This window comes from Lampetra planeri, chromosome 10, assembly GCF_965212315.1.
Source record: "Lampetra planeri chromosome 10, kcLamPlan1.2.h2, whole genome shotgun sequence".
NCBI lineage: Eukaryota > Metazoa > Chordata > Hyperoartia > Petromyzontiformes > Petromyzontidae > Lampetra > Lampetra planeri.
Window position 1 is genome coordinate 5,487,642 of NC_136116.1, and position 19,298 is coordinate 5,506,939.

At 45.5% G+C, this 19,298-nt stretch overlaps 1 protein-coding gene across 5 annotated transcripts in view; it reads right to left on the bottom strand.

The window, feature by feature from the left end:
• The window catches only part of LOC144720901 (neurabin-2-like), a 38,511-nt gene that overhangs the window by 17,248 nt on the left and 1,965 nt on the right, over positions 1-19,298 (bottom strand). For all 5 annotated transcript variants that reach the window (XM_078598043.1, XM_078598046.1, XM_078598045.1 and 2 more), the window contains one exon: positions 16,729-18,635. In XM_078598043.1, the coding sequence (XP_078454169.1) occupies positions 16,729-18,627 (1,899 nt within the window). In that variant the 5' untranslated portion in view covers positions 18,628-18,635. The remainder of the gene's footprint in view (positions 1-16,728; positions 18,636-19,298) is intronic.

Consider the following 19,298-nt stretch of genomic DNA (forward strand, 5'->3'; position numbering starts at 1 on the left):
GTCTCTTTTGCAAGGTAAATCCGTAAAACTATAGTTCCACCGGGAATGATAATTTGCATAATATTCACATCTCATGTTGAGACGAACAAGGCCAAGATACAGAGGAGTCAACTCTTCCTCTGCTCCCCGCAGACACCGATGCTAAATTTACACGACACCACAAATGCCAAGAGGCCAAGAGAAGAGCGGGGGGGGGAAGAGGGGGGGGCGGTGGCCACTGGCAGAAAGGAACACTGTCGGATTTGCTGCGCTTGGTGGGACGTGCAAGGACTAATGAATAGCCGTGGCGAGGACGGCATCCCCATGTAGTAGCAGCGCAGGTCACAGCGCAACGCAGGAGCACCATCGATGCAGCGCGTGATTTCCGCTTTCAGCCGGGGCCACAGCTGCGCGTCCGCCGCACTCAGCGACTCATATAATCTGCACCCCAGCCGGCAACTGCTTCCGAATAAGAAAGGCCACGAAGTGGAATCGGCTGGAGAAAAAGGACGGATGAGGATTTTTTTTTTCTTCCTCCAAATTTATAACAGCCGAATTGCAATATCACGCCACTTCCTTGTGCTGTGCGGTTACAGTTGGTCAAAACTTGTACCTTAACGATACATGTTTAGCACGTACAATAACAAACGGCCAGTTAAGACACGACACGTTATAAAATAACGTTATAAAATGAATGAACATTGGTACATTATAATTAAAAAGTGGCATTTTACTTGGGAACGGAATGTCTACCGATTAGGACTGTAATTCAGTTACTAAAAAGCTCGGTCTAGCTTTTTTGACAAGGGGAAAATGTTCATAAACGACCATGGTGTCAAACCTACTCGGACAAACTGACTTTTCCATCCACGTTAGGACAGTGATGGTGCAATCACAGTTTCATATACAGATCAGACTATTGACTTTTTTCCATAAGTAAGCAATATTTTGTGAACATCTGTAGAATTACCTTCAAAATAACACCGTCATATGTATTATTAAAATCATTTAGAAACTGTGGCTGCAAGTTTTGCATAATTTGTGAACTGATCTGCGCAGAGACTGCCAAGTCATTTCAATTTCACTCTACCAGGTAAGACCCGACTGAGCTTGATGGCTATTTTTCAGAAGCCACTTGGCCACAAATTAAAGCCCAACTAATTGGCTTATCATGTGCAAATGTATAGCAGCCAAATATCATAAACGCATATTTCTAAACGTGGAGGGAAAAACCAAAGGACCCGGAGAAAAATCTACACGATCACGGGGAGAGAGACATGCAAACTCCAAATATACAGGCGTCAGGGTTGGGATTGTACCCACGGGCTCCTGTATACCAGGCAAGGTAGTGAACATCTCGCCACCGCGGTGCCCCACTAGAAGCTGCTGTGACTCCATCACTTGGGCACTCCACCGGCATTCTTCTATTTGCATTCTGTCAAGTCAAATTAAGCCGAACCAATCATCATAAGCCGCGATCTCAGCAGGAATCAATGAAAACTCAAATGGCTCGTTCGCTCTTACAATAATGGATTGGGGCCTGCACATGCTTGCACTGTGATGTCGCACACAGACTCAAATGTTAGGAAGTCTTGCACATTCTTGCAGATACTATTAAATCCTTATTAAATCCCAAACCCTTGTGTCTACGTAACAAAATGTGAAGCTTGTAGTACGGAAGAAAATTGTAAGAATTCACATACTCAAGCAATAAATAAAGCAGCATTCTGACCAACCAGAGAAAACTGCATGGGTATCTAACAGGAAATTACTTCACTTTCTTCAGTCTAAAGCCTCGGTTAACCTTGCATTGTATCACTGGGAATAATGCAAAAAGAACACATCATCCTTCAAGACATGGTGTCCACTACCTTGCCAGTGTGAAATATCCTGTGACGCTACTCTCCAGATATGATCACTGTGTGTGTTGTTTAAATGTCAGCAAAATGGCCACGAATTGAGGCATTCCCCCAAGGGAGAGACGACTTGGCTTTTTGGAAAATTAAATGCAAGGACACTCCATAGTGGAGAAACATTTTAGAATAAAGAGGTTAGTGCGTCGGAGCATATTGGCACCGCTTATGCAGGCAATGAGTGACGATGTCAGCCTTTGATAAACATTTATAATAAAATTTGCAAGTAAAATATATATATATTGCCCTATCATTTACTAAACACTGTATAGCCAGAACCAGAAATATGCAATGCATTGTATGGCGTGGAACACTCACATGGAATGGCAAAATGTCCATTCATTTCTGAGATGTGGGGAACAGCAACACCATTGTGTGCTGTGTACATTCCGTCTATGAGCATGGTGCAAAAAAAAATGCTATTATGGAGGTGGCTGGGTGGCTCAAAGGAACAGAGCTCTGAACTGACACCACGGAGAACCTGGGTTCACGTCCAGGGGACTGCCTGTAAGGAAATCGAGTTGTCAAGTGCAATACGTTCATGGTGTTAGCCCGCTCGCATGACGGGTTCTAAACAACAATTGCGTCAATTTATGTTTTTACACTTAATTTGGCTAAATTCCAGCTCTGAGAATTTAAAAACATAAAAATTTGACTGCAATGCGACAAACATTATTCTCTTGTGCAGAGCAGGCGGGGAAGTGCTTCCCTCTACTGTGTGGACCAGCGCTCACTGGATGCGATCTCAGCGTTAGCTCTGTGATATCTGCTTGCGTTCTTGAAGACAAGTTATCAGCCCCCGCAAGAGATCTGAGTGGATTGTCTCATGACATGATTCCCCCGTGAGCAATTGAGATCAAAATTGGCTGTATATATATTTTAAAATTTTATTTATACATTTAAATGCGTTGAGGGCTTCACCAGGGAAAGGGTATAGTCAAACATTCAGGGACACTTTTGCATTCACATGATTTTTGTTAATGCCATGTCATCATGTCGCCGAGCGTAATTAATCTTTAAACACCCCTGCTCACAGTCATTTGTATTAAATGTCACTCCCAACCGAGAGAAAGTTCAGACTTAATAATACAGTGCTCTCGTTGGTACGTGTGGCCTGGCCATAGGGTTAAAATAACTAATTATGTAACTGGAATGGCAAAAATAGGTATAACGTTCCATAGTACTGAGTACATAGTGTTAAATACACATTTCAAAGGAGAATTATACTACATAGTGGTGATATGTCCTTATGGATTACTAGTCTCATGACGTGATGCCAAAAACACATTTCGAATATAGTGGGGGCGGTCGGGGGGGGAAGACCGAAAATTAAAAGAAACTAGCTGTGAAACATTACACAAACACTACTCGTATACAAACAACGACCCAAATATGAATTGGCAGAGGAAGCAAGCAAGCAAGCTTATATCACCATCCACTCATTCAAGAAAAAAAAGAGAAACCGCAGCCCAGCATTGTGACTGACAATGGCCATCATCACACAATGGGGCACGTTTTATACACACCACACCTGTGCCCTGCTTTAATGAAGCTTCCTATGTGTGTTTGAACTTGTGAAACGTATGTGGGCGTGAGCGAGAGAGGGGGTGGGAGGGCAGGTATAGATTTGTGGCCGGTATTCTAGGGTGGGTTCACGTTTGCTGGGTAACTGTTAATGAAGTACCGTAATCCAGCTATTCTCCACCCCACCAATGGATGAAGGCTTCTCCATGCCGTGTCAGGCATGGGGACATTTTCTGACCGTATTTTACAATGCTGGTCAGTGGGGAGAGGGCAGGACCACCACAGCCAGTAGAGGACAAATCTATACCCGCCCTCCCAGCTGATGTTAGCCATCTCTGGGAATTGAACTCCGGTCGCCGAGTTTACAGCGCAGGGCGTTAACCAATGGACCACCGCTCCAAAACATCAGTCATTGTCACAAACTCGAAAATAACATCACGTAACCAACGCAGCCAATTCACGTGCAACCATAAACACAGTGTACAAGTTTCAGGCTTACTTGTCTAAACACGTCTCATTACAAAACAACTTCATTGCTTTTCTCAGAATCACCTCATGGGTTTCACAATCCAACACGATTCTAAGTAAAAAAAATTACTACTTATGTAAAAAAACACATCGCAACACAATAAAGTGCCTCTTAATCTGCTTGATCTGGACAGCGCAATGGGTGGATCCTCTGCTCAATGTTTATCCGTGCACATTGCTACTTTATCCACGTGGTAAAGCGAGTGATAAAAGGATGTCTTTTCCACAACATCTGGGTCTTTTCTGCGTAAGGTCTTGGATAATGAGATGAAGTTGCCTCTACTTCCAGGTCACTTCCTCCAGTCTATGAGATGTATAGGACAAGAAGAACTTGGTCCTTTTTTTTTTAGGAGACTCGTATGTGCAAATGTTCCTGTAAGAAGGTGAACTGTAACGTACGGACAATAGGCAGTTGCATACATCACTTAAGGGTATGTAAATAACAGGAATCACGGATGAATGTGGCATCAAATAAGATTAATTTCACTGAATAATGATGTGGTTGAGCCTGGACTGTGCTGGCCTGGATGGGTGACTGCCAAGTGCCAAAAAACAGGCGTAGTGCACAGTAGAGGTTCTTCCGACCATACTTCAACACTGGTGAGTGTTGAAGTATGGTCAAACAACCCTCACTGCCTGCATGGCACAGGGAAAGCCTCGATCCAGCGGTGGATTGACAAACGTCTGTACATCTACATGTAAGTGTGCCAAGTTAAACTATAAGTCACTAGCAAGCCACTGCCTGCTGTGCAAACACATGGAAATGCCCTCCTCCCCTCTTTGGAATCCACACCCGGGCAAAGTAAGTGGCTTGCTCCTTCTTCTTCTTCATGATAGGGTTTTGCGTTATGTGTCTGGCACCAATACCACACCCTGCGAGGGGGCAGCATTTGCCAAACTCTTTCATCGCTCGCTAAAGGCAGACCTTCCCACGCAGGCCATGTACAAACATGCCTCCTACGCAGAGCTGATGGACAGGCACAAGGAGCCGCCCCCCCTGTCAACCCATGACCACCAAAACCATGGAATTCGAGCTGAATTCTAGAAGATTAAACAATTTAATTCCTGAGTTTTGGTTAGCTACCCCCGCCCAGCTTCCCAGCTTTTCATCGCCTGTGCACATGTGCGAGGCGTTTGTGTGTGTTTTTTTTCATTTAACTTCCCTCCGTGCTGATTTGATAGGCCACGGAACAAGATGGTGCAACCTCAAACAAGCCCCGAGTTCGCTCTGTTATTATTCAGTGCCAGTGTCTCCCTTTATTACCGAGCCACTTTGATGCACCAGACATATCGGTGCGTGATGACGCTTTATAGACCGAACGCATTTGCTCGGTGTGATTGAGTAGAAAGTATGAGTGCGTGTACTCCCCTCCACCGTGTATTAATATTTTCTTTGAAAACACCCATTCACTATATGAAACGGTATAAAGTACACACACAACGAATACTACACCACAAGTTATATAAACACACGTGTGCCTGCGTTTACATCTACTAATGTACACGTATATCTACAGCCTTTTGTCAAGCCACTGCCGGTTGAGGGTCTTCCCATACCATGTGGATCGTGGGAGTTATTAGATAATACTTCAACATGCTGGTCAGCGTGGGTTAACGAAGATGGGGAGCATCGATGTTGCAGCGTACCACAGTACAACAGTGGATTTCCCTGCACTGCCTTCCTTGGAGCAGCCGACAAAAACCTTCTTGAGCTTCCAAATGTTTTTCACGACATCGGGAGCATCCCGAGTGATAGGGTCATCGGCACATTCACTGTAGAGATAGAGTACTGCTAGAGATTTTTTTTTAATAATGCGACAGAGCATTCAATGTTAAGACAAGGGTATATCCGGAAGGAGCTGAGAATCAAGTCGCTAGGCATTGGGCAACCAATTCCCAAAGGTGGTGTCAAATTAAGAGAAACAACTGCACGTTCATCTCTGACAGTCATAACGTTCGTTGCATGGTCAGTGGCAAGCACCACCATCATCTCACTGCAGTTACATGATGCACTATGTTCAAATGGAATCATATGAGATAGCTAACCATTTTGAGAACAATGGCCCATCATAATAATATAAGAGCATGTCTAAGTAAATCCCATTATTCATCTCAGTTACTGCTCTAAAAATCATTTTGTGTCTAGGCAACTGTGTGTCAAGTTAACGAATTCCCCTTTAACAAGGACAATCATTGGGCAGCATTGTGGTCAACGGGATATCTGTGGAAGTCTGCACCTTCTTTAGAATTGAAGAGCATATGCATTTGGTGTATGGATTTTGTTAAGGCAACCACTGACTCTGATCAGCGAATGTTGTCGTTAACTTCTATTATAAGGAATTTTAACAAACGTAGTATATTACAAAGAAGTTTGTGGTTGGATATGGAATATTAATTTTATATATTTAGTTAATTTTTACATTTGTTGAGGTTTTCCCTATTATTATAATGACATTTTTAAGCTTACATAATTAATAAATAAAAAATCGTACTTTTCTGTGCAATCTGCAGTTAAATTTGTTATTATGCTTAATGCTGTAAAATAATGGTTTATATCAAGTATGTCTTTCACTGGAATGCATTACAACCACTGCATTTGTTTTCACCAACACAACTCTCAAGCGCCCATATGCTAGTCTACCTTGTATAAGGACGAAAAGCAATACACTCAGTGTGCCCTGCAATTTACAGCTTGCTTCTAAGTAAAGCTATCGATTACACGATTTGAATTGTCCATTGGCAGTGGCTGTCAGGCACTGCTTGTTCATTGTATCTCTTTTATACAGATGGCATTGCCCCACGCCATCCGCACTGCCCAGATTATCCTAGGGCCGTCATTTATTAATGCGGTAAAGCAGAATTCAAACAGCTGCAAACGCTGCAGGATTGGAAAAGGTCCGCTTTTAAATTACACGACCCTGCAATCGTACGAGAGTTGACGCAGGCGCGGTATATAAATAGGAAACAACTTTAATAATGTATATAGTGCACAAACAATGAGTGTGGTGTAGAGGACAAGAGAGATTGATGAAAAGATCCTTCTGCTGCTTTCACAGGGCAGCGCTATTGATGGACTTGCAATCCGCTTTTCTCGGGGAAAAAAAGAGCACATGTGGTCTTGCTCATCTTTCATATCACTTCCCACGAACACCAAATAAAGGACTGTATAACGTAGCTTGACTGTAGCAAGCACGGTTATTTTTTCTTCGTGCAAATTACACGCCAAAGGTCGTTTGAAATCTTGTAAGAAAAAAAAGGGTTATTTCTCTGACGTGAATGGCCTACTTTTAGGAATGATGTCACGGGGGGTCATTATTGTTCTCTACGAGAAATCCAGCGCACAGTGTACCCGTAAAAAGCCCAACAAATGACAGTCAGCCGTGAAAGTTGCATGAGATAATAATAAACACGAAAAACGTTGTACAAGGTTAAAACGATTACATGAAAAAATAATGTGAATGCAAATTACCGTTCATAAAAGTTGCACCATCCCTTGTTTAAAAAATAAAAACGCGCTAATAATGCCATCTGAGCACGAATTATGTATCCCACAGACCCCATTGTGTCTCCGGCCGTCAATTCAACTCATGTCACATTACAGGCATCGGATGAAATGCATCAGGAACATCGCGCCTCGTTAAAAAAACACACAGACCAATGCGAAAATGACATTAAGGGGAAAATACTTTTTATCATATTTAAAACATGTTGGCAATTTCAAGGGAAAAACATTTATCTGGAAAAGAGTCCATTCCTAGATCCCTAAAAAACACACAAAAGAAAAGGAGGCTAATATACACAAAAGGTGATTTCTAGACAGCACAAAGCACAAAAGGATCAGCCTTCCAATCATGCTCTGTATGGCAGAGCTGATCCTGTGGTCACAATTGTATCTTTTTCTGTCCATAAATCAGCGTTTGCATGTACGGTATTTTTCACTGTTACGTCTCATTCTTGTACATATTTGTCTGATGAGGCACTCATTATTTACAGTAATTGATGTGGTGTTGAACTCTCAAGTCTGTCAGCCATGCATATTGCTTCATTTCCATCAGGTGCCTTTGTATTGTTTTTACACGACATACTTTTTAAAACTCATTACGCTATATCTCAAATTCGTTTTTATTGTGTCTCGGCTACAACAGAGGTGGAGAGCTAATACATCATTTATTTACCGAGTAAATTTGCAAGCCCTGCCGGGCAATATAGTTAATTGGGACTGCCGGGACAGAAGGGTTAAAAGGGGGACAATCACAGCTGCTCAAACACACAACACCGTTTCTGGGGCCCAGCTGTGCCCACTGCCGGCCCCATCACCAAACCATTCTGCAGGATCGTCACAGATTCCAAATCCCAACCCCAAAAGACAACAACCAGCTTCCCCCCCACTTCCCCTCCAATTTTCACTGCCCTCAGTCAAATGAGCAGCCTACTTGATAATTGAAAAGGACATTTTAGAAAATCTTAAGGAAAACATTTACACTCAAATGATGCAGGCAGACGTGAACAACGAATGGACAATTGGCATTGGCCACTATGATAAGAGGGAAGTGGAGGGTGGGGAAGGCCTACGGAAAAATGGACCAAAGGCACATGTGAGAGTGGCATTGGAAAGAAGAGGAATTCATATTCTTTGAGTTTTTCAGTCACGTAGATAGGTACTACGACTTTTCGATCACAACACAAGCGATCGTCATCAGGAAATATCTTATACTTAAGTGGAATTCCCTCCCCGTAGAGGCAGTTAGATCTTGACTTAAAGCTTTTGTGACTGCAGGATGATGACGATCGCTTGTGTTGTGATCGAAACGTCGTAGTACCTATCTACGTGACTTTACCGAAAGAACCAAAGAATATTAATTCCTGCAGTCACGATAGCTTTCAGTCAAGATTTAAAAAGAGGAATATTAAGGGCAGCAAGGCAGCAGCATATATATGACAATAATTCATAATGCACAGCCAAAAAGCCATGGAGCCAGCAGCCTCCAGAGGCTGGAAATACAGTAGATGATGACGATGCATATGGCTGGAAAATGAATACGTTATCGATAAGGCCAAGCTGGGGTGGAGCGTTGATTACTGTCGTCAGCGAACACGGTGACCCAACCACTTTCAGCAACTCACACTGACCAGCGTGGTGAAGTATGGTCAAGTATGATACGGCGTGGGAAGACCTTCACCTACTGGCGATTTATTTAATTTAATACTTTAAGACAAAGCTGCAAAGTTAGGTCAATAGCAGACAAGGAAAGATCATTTCACATTGCATACTTAACACGTGGATTATACCGTACACCGTTTGCATTTTACGTAGAATTGATTCCTGGGCAGCCAAAGTAGGGTAAGACTCCCGAGAGGACATCCACTTCCGAGATGGAGTGACGAAAACGGCTCCTCGTATGCAGACGTAAGACGGATTGTCACGTCGCAGGACCAGGCGAGATGGTGGTGGCCTGGGAAGGCCTTCATCCAGCAGTTGATTGACTGTGGCTGATGATTAGAATTAAGACGCGATATACATCTAAATTGTTGTTGTATATTTACGCAGGCTCCAGCAGAGGCCCATATTTTATTAAGATGGCTGTAAAGAATTGAGCAACTGGAACAGCAGCTTTATATAAACACAATGAGAACCCTGTTTTACATTATTTCCTTCGATGAGGGGGTATCCACTGTGAGTGTACCGAATTTTAATTTGGCAATTCATACAGGAAATGTTTACTGCACTTTATTGTATGCATACAATGTACACAACATACACTGTATCAAATGTACATACACTGTACACACAAGAGTACATAGGAGCCATACGAACAGAGTGGCGGAGTGGGTTAGAACCCTGCACTATCAAACTGGCGACCTGAGCTCAATTTCTGGCCACGGCTAACATCAATGGTGAAGTGATATCTGAACCAGTGCTGAGCTCCCTCCCCACCTCCTTCAGCAACCCACACCTATCAACGTGAAGTATGGGGGTCAAATAACTCCCGTGACTGCCACAGCATGCGGAGGGTGGCTTTCAAACCAGAAACCGATTGACAAAATGCTCTCAATGATCATTGCAGTATTTACTTTATTTTCTGTTATACAGTACTGGGTGTGGGTTGAGAAATAACAAAACCGCAATGTTCAGTCTCAGAAATCCCTGTTGACCTAACATCAAGTCCTTCCTCTTCCACTGAACAATACCAAAGCATGCCCTGCATTCCTTTGTTCACCTGCACACAGCCAAATACGTAGGAGCCACTCACAGGAAACCGGCATCAAGGCGTAACAGCCGGTGGCATATATTGGCTGTCGAGTTTTGAGGAAGTCCAACTGCACCAGGGGCCACACAGGCCAGTACGGCCCAGGCGCTGGACTATGAAGAGGAGAGGAGGTGGACAGACGCCCCAATTTCATCCTTGCACGAGGGCCCCCGATCCCATTCAAGCTATGGCATTAATAATGACCGCCTTACAAAAGCCACGTCGCCTTTCGACATTTCGTTCTCTTGGTTCAGTAAAGGAGGCCAGTACTGTCTCACCCTGTACATACACCAGATCTAACCCAGGGCCATGGGGGGTGGGGGGGGATTGGAGCACAACACACCTGCTTGGTGACTGGTGGCGGGAATTGCCCAAAGTGTGCCGATAAGAGTAATGGGAGGGGGGGGGGTGAAAATACAGTACAAGTGTTACTATAACCAGCAAGGAGAAATTCCACCTTGTTACAAATGATAATAGTTCACTGTCAAAATGTCAAAGTATCTGGAGCAGTGGCACAGTGGTTAGTGATCTTCGTTATGGACCCGTCAACATTCGTTCAATCGCCAGCCACAGCTGACATCAGTGGCAAATGATACCACAACGGTTCTGAATCATCCCCTCCGCCCCCCCTTACCAACCTGCACTGACTAGCATGAAGTACTGTATGGTCAAATCCCGATAAACAAAATGGCATGTGGAGTCATTCATCCAGCACTGGTTTGACAAAAAGCCCTGAGTTTGTGTCAATGTGTCTGATGAGAAAAGCCACTCAGCAATGTGTGGTACCAGCCATGATGCATAGATCAGAAAACATGACCAATGGCAAACGAGCTCAGAACCGCACCAAGGTGGAAGGAAATGTGTGCTTAGAATTGCAGGCAAAGCCACCGTGAACACCAACCCTGTACTTATAAAACAGCACAGTGTTAAAAAAAATCAGTAGGAGGATGTAGGTAGGAAACTATGATAGAGGGGACCCGTACCTGATGGACAAATCAAACACCTGCAAAACAAGAGGGGGAAATAAATAAAATCCCACATGGGATGAAGATAAAATGAAGATGCACATCACCACATGTGGTAGGAGTGCCAGAATGGGAAGATTGTTTTTATCCACCAACTGGATACTTTGATGATAATCAAATTGACACAAATATAACATTCACTTGTCCGGCAGTCACGTGCTCGCCGCAGCACACGCAATGTTGACTCAAAACTTGTTTCATGAAATAAATTAAATACCCATGCTGCAATTAAAATTTACTGAAGTCATTTATAAGCACGGCAATTGTGGACGTGTTTTCAATTTTAAATGCCGGAGTTCTGTTTGGGAAACAATTTTATGCATTTACACGTCGACGTTCTGGGCTAAGTGGAGTGTCATTGCTCGTGAATGACGGTCACTAAGGCCCGCTAAAAGTGCTCTAAGCACAAGCAAATTGTCTTTGAAATTGCTCCTATCTGGAATCTGCCCCGTCAGTGAAGCGTACACCAATGCGTAAATAAATATAACTCGAGTGTAAAACAAATGCTTGTTTTTTTTGCATCCCCAAGAGGGCCTCGACCTAAATGAGGCAACGATTGTAACACAAACCGCACACTGACCACCGACACGCACTTGCGTTGTGTACACCCACATGGCCACGTGTGTGCACGCACGGCCACATGTGCATGGCCATGCGTACAGTGCACTGCCAGCTGCTACAAGGCAGTGGCTCTGCGTTCAGACCGTGTGCTCATGCCCTATACAGAGTCCACACAGCCCAGAGTGACAATAGTGCCACCCAAGTTATCAAAACTTTTTTTAGCACAGATTTTATTTTATATATGGCCAATACGAGTAAATTTTTAGTCCTACGTTTCGCCAGTAATTACAACTGGCGAAAGCCTGACAGAACATGTTGTGGCATTGCTCTCCAACACACCGGTGTGCTGTACTAGGAACACATTTGCATGTTCTGTTCATGTGGCAACCCTTACTAATTGGCTGAGTTGGTGGCGGGTTAAAGACACATTTATATATTTAAGCGTTCTAACCCCAAAAAAAAGCCTGTATTACGGATGATATTGGTCGCAAAAGCCTACGTGTTACACTAACGAGTGCATTTTTTGATAACCCACCCACTTCAAATGTTTATAACACGAGTTATTGTTATAGGCCACATTCAGAAATTGTATGAATGTTGAACTTCTTTCGCACCGTACGTAGCCAACCGCGCTAATCGGAGGTTCGGGAAAATTAGAGCTGCTTAAAGTTATGCCCACTTCAGGTGGTACCGACAAGTGAAATATCTAATCTGGGATCATAGACTGTTTCAATTTGCATCAACAACGCTTACTTTGCATTGGGAAATAGTCGTTTTGATGCACAGCGCATGACGCATTTAGAATGTCTGTAAACCGTTGCCAAGTGACGATATGCGACCACATTCTGACACTGACTTTAGACCTCATAGTCAGGAAATCCATTTGGTGTGAGATACCGTGCTTCTTGGGCTATCAATACTAATTTAGACACGATTAGGCCAATGTGTCAAATGTTGTCGCATCGGGCGTGCAAGCAATGGGATGTTAATAAAATGTGCATCCTATTGAAACCAAGCTATTCATAATTGATGGGTGCCCTGGAAAAACCTGATAACTAACCAACGCAATCCTACAGTTCATAAAGTATATTGTTGTAAGCTGGCAGATTAAGTGCATGTGTAGCCAACTGTGCAGAGATGATTGTAACGTTTTCCAATGAAGCTAGCATGGGTCATTTTTTTTATATATATACGTGGTTTATCGAGTTTATCCCAGAACACCCATCCATGACGGGATGGGGAATAGTTAGAAGGAGATGTCCAAAGGAGAGATGGAGTCACCTAAGCTACATGGGCGGAGGTGGCACCTTGAACCAAGGGTCCATTGTACTGTAAATTAACTGCATACGTCATCTGTGTGGTAATACCTAAATAAGCAGTGCAGACCACACAGCAAATATATGAAAACAACAGATGCACTATAAAAAGAGATTACAGAATACGAATTACATTGGATATAATCTTTTTACATCCTCTCTCTGCAATAAACGCTGCGTCACTTAAAAACACACGAGTAAAATTAAAGACACTACCATGAGAATGGCCTGTAAAACTCGGTCGAGGCCAGTTTTAGGTTTTCATTATTTATAGTGGTTCTCTTTGCAAGCTCCCTGGCCACATGGCAACGCTCCCCTTTGGCTTCCAGATGTGGCACGGTCAAATATCCATAAAAACTAACCACCCAAGCTTAAATGTACACAAGCGGAATATCATAAGCGCCCTCTCTCCATAGGGAGCACAACTGTGTGAAAGAGATGGAGGGAAAAAAACGCATCAGCACAGCAAAATTCCGCATATCCGACTCACCGGGGACTGAGGTGTACGCGGATATGCGAAAGAGTCAGATAAATGAACACCTATAGAACTCAATAGTTACACAATGAACAAACACTGCAATGGCTGTAGGCAGTTATTTCGTCAGGTCAGACAAGGGATGTTGTGCCGTATTCACAACTTACGACAACTGAGAAAATCCTGTGGTGCCAAGCAGACCACCAAAGTGGCTGAAACACACCTCTCTGAAGGACGACAAAGCGTGGAGAGGGGGTGGTGTGTCAACACGAAAGACCGCTCACTCGTTGAGAGGCCAACACGGACCACCACGTGCGATCCGCCAAAATATTTCACATTACGCGCCCGTAACTTTAGAGAACGTGAACGTATTTGTATAGCGTTCGGCATGTAGGGAACGCAGCCACGGCTAAGTATGACACATTGCAAAATGTATTAAGATGAAATAAGTTCAGCATACAATGACCTTGGATATACTCCGATGAAATGCCACTGCGTAAAGGACGCAGACAAAATGTTGGTTGGCTTAAAAAAAGAGATTTACAGCCATTTGTCAATCCCCTACTGGATGAAAGCTTCTCCAAAACCTTTCGACATTGAGGTGTTGTCACCATATTTCTCTAATCTGATCATTGTGGGTGGGAGTAGAGGTGTTGGGAGGGCGTGGCGTGGCCCAGGACAGGTTCATATATCACTCATCACCGCTGTTAGCCATGACTGATAATCGAACTTGGGTTGCCGGGTTCCCTCAAGCTGTACACAAATACAGTGCATAGTCGAGACAAATGCACTTGCATTGCATACCACACACAAGAGTGGTAAATAGCAAAACTACATTCACGCCTCGAATACAAATGTGCGGTCACATCAAACGTATGTGCTGGAACATCTCGATCGGGCCAATGAAACACAGGTTGCCATGATAATACACAAGCAGCAGTCTCCACTTAACTTGGAAAGTCACCACCGGGACTGCCTACCCAGATGCATTAGTTCAGCACTCCCAAGGATTTATATGCAGGTACCCTGAATTACCTATGACTAAATCACTCGGAATGCACCCCAGCTGCCAGATCTCTTAAGCGAAGCAGGATTGTGCCTGGTCAGTGCCCTGATGCCATGGTGGTGAGATGTTAACTACCTCGCCTAGTATACAGGAGGTCGTGGGTTCGATCTCGACCCGGATGCCGATATATTTGGAGTTTGTTCTCTGTCCCCGTGGTCGTGTGGGTTTTTCTCAAGGTCCTCTGGTTTTTCCCTCCATATTTAGAATCAACATGTGTTTAGAGTATGTGGCTGTTATAAAATATAGCACGTGATGAGCCACTTCATTGGGCTATCATTTGTGGCCAGATCGCTTTTGAAAAAGAGCTATATAGCTCAGTGGGCCTTACCTAATAAAAAATGTAAAAGTGTATAATTTCATAGTGCTTTGATGGGTGACCACTTTGCATGATAAAAGTGGTTGCAGGCTTCTGTGGGCTGCATTGTCAGCAGAGGGCATTACAGTGCCTTGTGATCTCCGGGTGAAAGGTGCTTTATTATTATTATTATCATTGTAGCAAAATGATTTGTTGTACCGTGCTGCTATGCTTCCATATTTAAGCACCCCGCCTTTACCAACCCACACCCAGAAGCGTGGAGAATCAGATATGGTCATACAACCCACACAAACCGCACGGCCCTGGAGAGGCCCTCGTCCGGCAGTAGATTGACAAAAGGGTTGTGCATGTTACACATGCACAGCGAATCACACGACTGATGATTCAGTTGTCTTGCACCAATGCAAAGAGACGCTCACTACAAGGCGGGGAGATTCCCTCCCAAAGACGCCACGGTGGCAAGATGTTAACTGCCTCGCTTGGTATACAGGAGGTTGTGAGTTCGATTCAGACCCTGACGCCTGCTCCCCACATTTAGAAAGATGCGGTTAGAGTATTTGGCTGCTATAAATTTACACGTGATAAGCCACTTTGTTGAGCTCTCATTTGTGGCCAGGTACCTGCTGAAAACGAGCTTAGTGGGCCTTACCTGGTAAAATAAAAAATAGTTTATAGTTGAAATAGTTTAAAACTGGTACATAGCAACCACGTGGCATGGGAAGCATGTGACCTCGGAAAGAGCGATGATTTCGAGACAGAACATGCTAATTAAAAGGCACAGATGCCAATGAATTAAATTTAGGGCGTATTAAGAACGCAGTGTCTTTCACAGGAGCGAGTCTAATAATGCCGTAATGGTTCACTGATGGGGTAAACACGGATGTGTTGTGTGACAGCAAAAAGTGTTCAGTATTTGGGGAACACAAAGGGAAAGGATGCAACATTTTTATTTTAAACCAGATGCAGGATTAACTCTTATCCTCACCAAGCACAACTAACGGACGCTGATACATCACCCATAGTGCTGCACTTGCACCGATTAAGGTTCAAATCTTGCACAGCTTAAAACCCGATCCATCGGATGAAGAACGCAATCAAGTACTGCATGTAGGGGGTTTTCGTTATTTGTTGCTATGGTTTTGTTCCCTAAGTAAGCATTACTAATAACAAAAGTGTAATAAAGCAACATGGGAAACTATTACTCACGCTCCCGCACAAAGCACCACAGTGTGGGAAGTGAAATAATGATTCGTGAAAACCTGTTTTTGTTTTTGTTCTTGGCAAGTTAAGGCAAGTTGGAAATCATGTTAATGTTCTCATTGAGCCAATCTTGAAGGACAGCTACTCGCCTCTCTCCTGGTCCAGTGTTGGTTTAGACACATGTGGAAAAGCTCAACGTTAATTACTGGAAGTTTATTGTATCGGTAAAATAAATATATAGATATTTATTGATATATCCGACTTATCGTAACTAAATACTGTAATCATATTTAAAGGTTTAAGCAGTCACAGATAGTACTGAATATACCCCACGGATACACATGCATGCTGCATGCAGTAGTGTAGCTGCTTTTATGTGTAATTGTCCAGCATTATCCAACCACTCTGCTTTAAATTAAAACAAAGGACATCTCGCAATTACATGTAATTCATATCATAAAATGGGCACACTGGCTTTAGTCATTTCGTGGGCTTGCCACCAGCTGGATAAAATTAGCAGTCGCCATGAACGAGGACGTCACCCCTTGACCCCTGCAGCTCAATGTGTATGAAATACCTTAATGGGGGAGGTGCTGAAGCGAATCTTCCTGCTTGGAAGTGGGGCCTCCTCCTCGTCGGACAGGCCAGGCATCTCCATGTAATAGTAGGCGTCCACCTCATAACCGGCGTCCTGCAAGTCGTCGTCGTCATCATCGTCGTCCGCGTCGATGGTGAAGTCGTCGTCATTGGCGTCGTCGCGATCGACTCCGGTGGGGAAAGTCTCCTCGCCGTCCTCCACGAACGTCTCGTTCTCGATGACTTTGGGCTCCGATTCGCGATTGGCGGTGGCGGCGGCGGCCGTGACGGTGGCGGCCGCCGCCGGTAGCGAACCATCGGGCTCAGCGTTGCGGTGCTCCTTGCCATCTGGCGAGAATTTAGAATCTGGCGGAACGTCGTCGTCGTCGTCGATGTTGCTCTCGCTTGTCAGGTCGCCCCCCAATAAGATCACTGTTTTCATATCACCAGCGTCTCCCTTAGCGTCTTCGTCCACCGAGTTCACACACACGGCCTCAGTGCAGTTTGCGATGATGGGCTGCGCCAGAACGCCACACTGAACTGAATTATCCGCCTCTTCTGAATGAGAGCCGCTGTCATTGATGGACTCAAGTACCCGAGCACGTTTGGGAGAGTCCACCTTGATCTGCACGTTTTTTGACGGTGACCCGACTTTATTTACAAGCTCCGATGCGAGCTGCACCTGCGCCCCGTTCGGAGCCATCTCGTCACTGGCGAGCGCACCTCCAGCATCGCTGTTCTGCAACTTTTCCGGCAGGCCGTCCAAGACAGATGCAGCAGACTTGTCATCAACGAGTTTGGAAGCCTCCTCTTCCCGCTTGGCCAACGCCACGCTGCCTGGCTCAAAGACGGCAGCCAGCTGGCTGACGGTGGGCGACACCGCATCGGCACAGGGGCTGGTGAGAAGGCTGTCTAGCGATTCGGTGCTGCCTTTACAGCTGCCACCGCCACCCCGAAGGTCCGACAGGATGCTATCCTTGGAGCCCTTGCGCTCCTTGAGAGGGGATGGGAAGGCGGCGGTGGTGAGGGCCGACCTTGCCGTGGCCCCCGTGTCTTGCCGCTGCAGGGTCCGGTCGAAGATCTTGCGAGCCTCGGTAATGCGCTCCGAGATGCTGGCCGCGCCACCCTCGCGCGACACCGGCTTCCCACTCATGCGACTCACCCTTTCCCTGACACGGCCCTCCCTCCTTCCCGGAGAGTCCCCACGCTCCTCACCTCCTCCTCCACCTCCTCCATGCTCTCCGACGCCTCCTCCTCCACGCTCTCCTCGTTCTCCACCTCCTCCACCACGCTCTCCTCGTTCTGTGCCTCCTCCTCCTCCACGTTCTCCTCCTCCACGCTCCCCTCGTTCTGTGCCTCCTCCTCCACGCTCCCCTCGTTCTGTGCCTCCTCCTCCACGCTCCCCTCGTTCTCCTCCACGCTCTCCTCGTTCTCCGCCTCCTCGCTCTCCTCGTTCCGTGCCTCCTCCGCGCTCTCCACCTTCACCGCCACCCCTCGCGCTCGCCCTCGCATAGGCCCTCGTTGGGGAGGGTGGCGGTGCGATGAAGGCCCTGGCCTTGGCTTTCACCGAGACGGGGACGCTATCGCCACCGCGGGCCGTGGCGCTTGACCCCGGCGGCGGGGGTCCCTCCCCATCCAGACTGCCTCCGTCCACACTCTGCATGGCCAGGAACATGCTCTTGATGCGGCTGACGTGGGCCCCGTATTTTCGGCCCCGATGCTGCTGGCCCGGCCCATGGTGGCCAGCGGCCTCATCGCCTCCATTGCCATCACGGCTGGTCGTGCGGTCAAAGGTGCGCTTGATGGCCTGGAACTCGGTCTGGTAGGCGTTGCGGTGAGGGGAAGCGCTCCTCAGTGGGGTCCTCTCCCGGCTGCCGCCAGCCTCCACAGTCTTCATCATGGTCCAGGCTGTGGGTGCAAATACGTGTTTATAATGAGCACTTGCGTCCGCCTCAGCCATTGTCCTGTAAAGCTCTACCGATGTGCTTTCAGGTTGTACTGCGAGTTGTTCGGCATGACATACGAAGTTGTCCAATATCATGTGGAACAAAATGCGGTACAATACGAAAACGTAATGGAGAGCGTTAATAATCTCACCCAGCAATGCCACACTCAGGGTTAGGACCAGAGGATGTTCATGGCCTGTTGCTGCTATTCATTACGTTTGGCATAAAATCCCGATGGAATCGGTAAGAAAGAAGGATTTGGCACAGCTATTCTGCAATGTCTATAGACAAACAGGTCAACAATTTGCAGGGTCCAATCTTTAGCATAGCGGTGTAAAGTAGGTTCCCGCAAAGGTCACTCACTGTTCCTTCCATTGTTAAATACTGTAATGTATGTCGATCCATAAATGAAGGTCTTTCCATGGCATGGTGTTTATTTAGGGTAGTTTGACCATACTTCACCACACTGGTTCGTGCAACTTGGCGGAGGCCCAGGGCCGGTTTTGATATAATTATCCGCTGACGTTAGTCATGGCCAGGAATTGAACTCGGGTCAGGCCGCTGGGTTTATAGCGCAATGTACTAACCACTTGGCCATCACTCCCAAGTGGCACTGTTATTATTA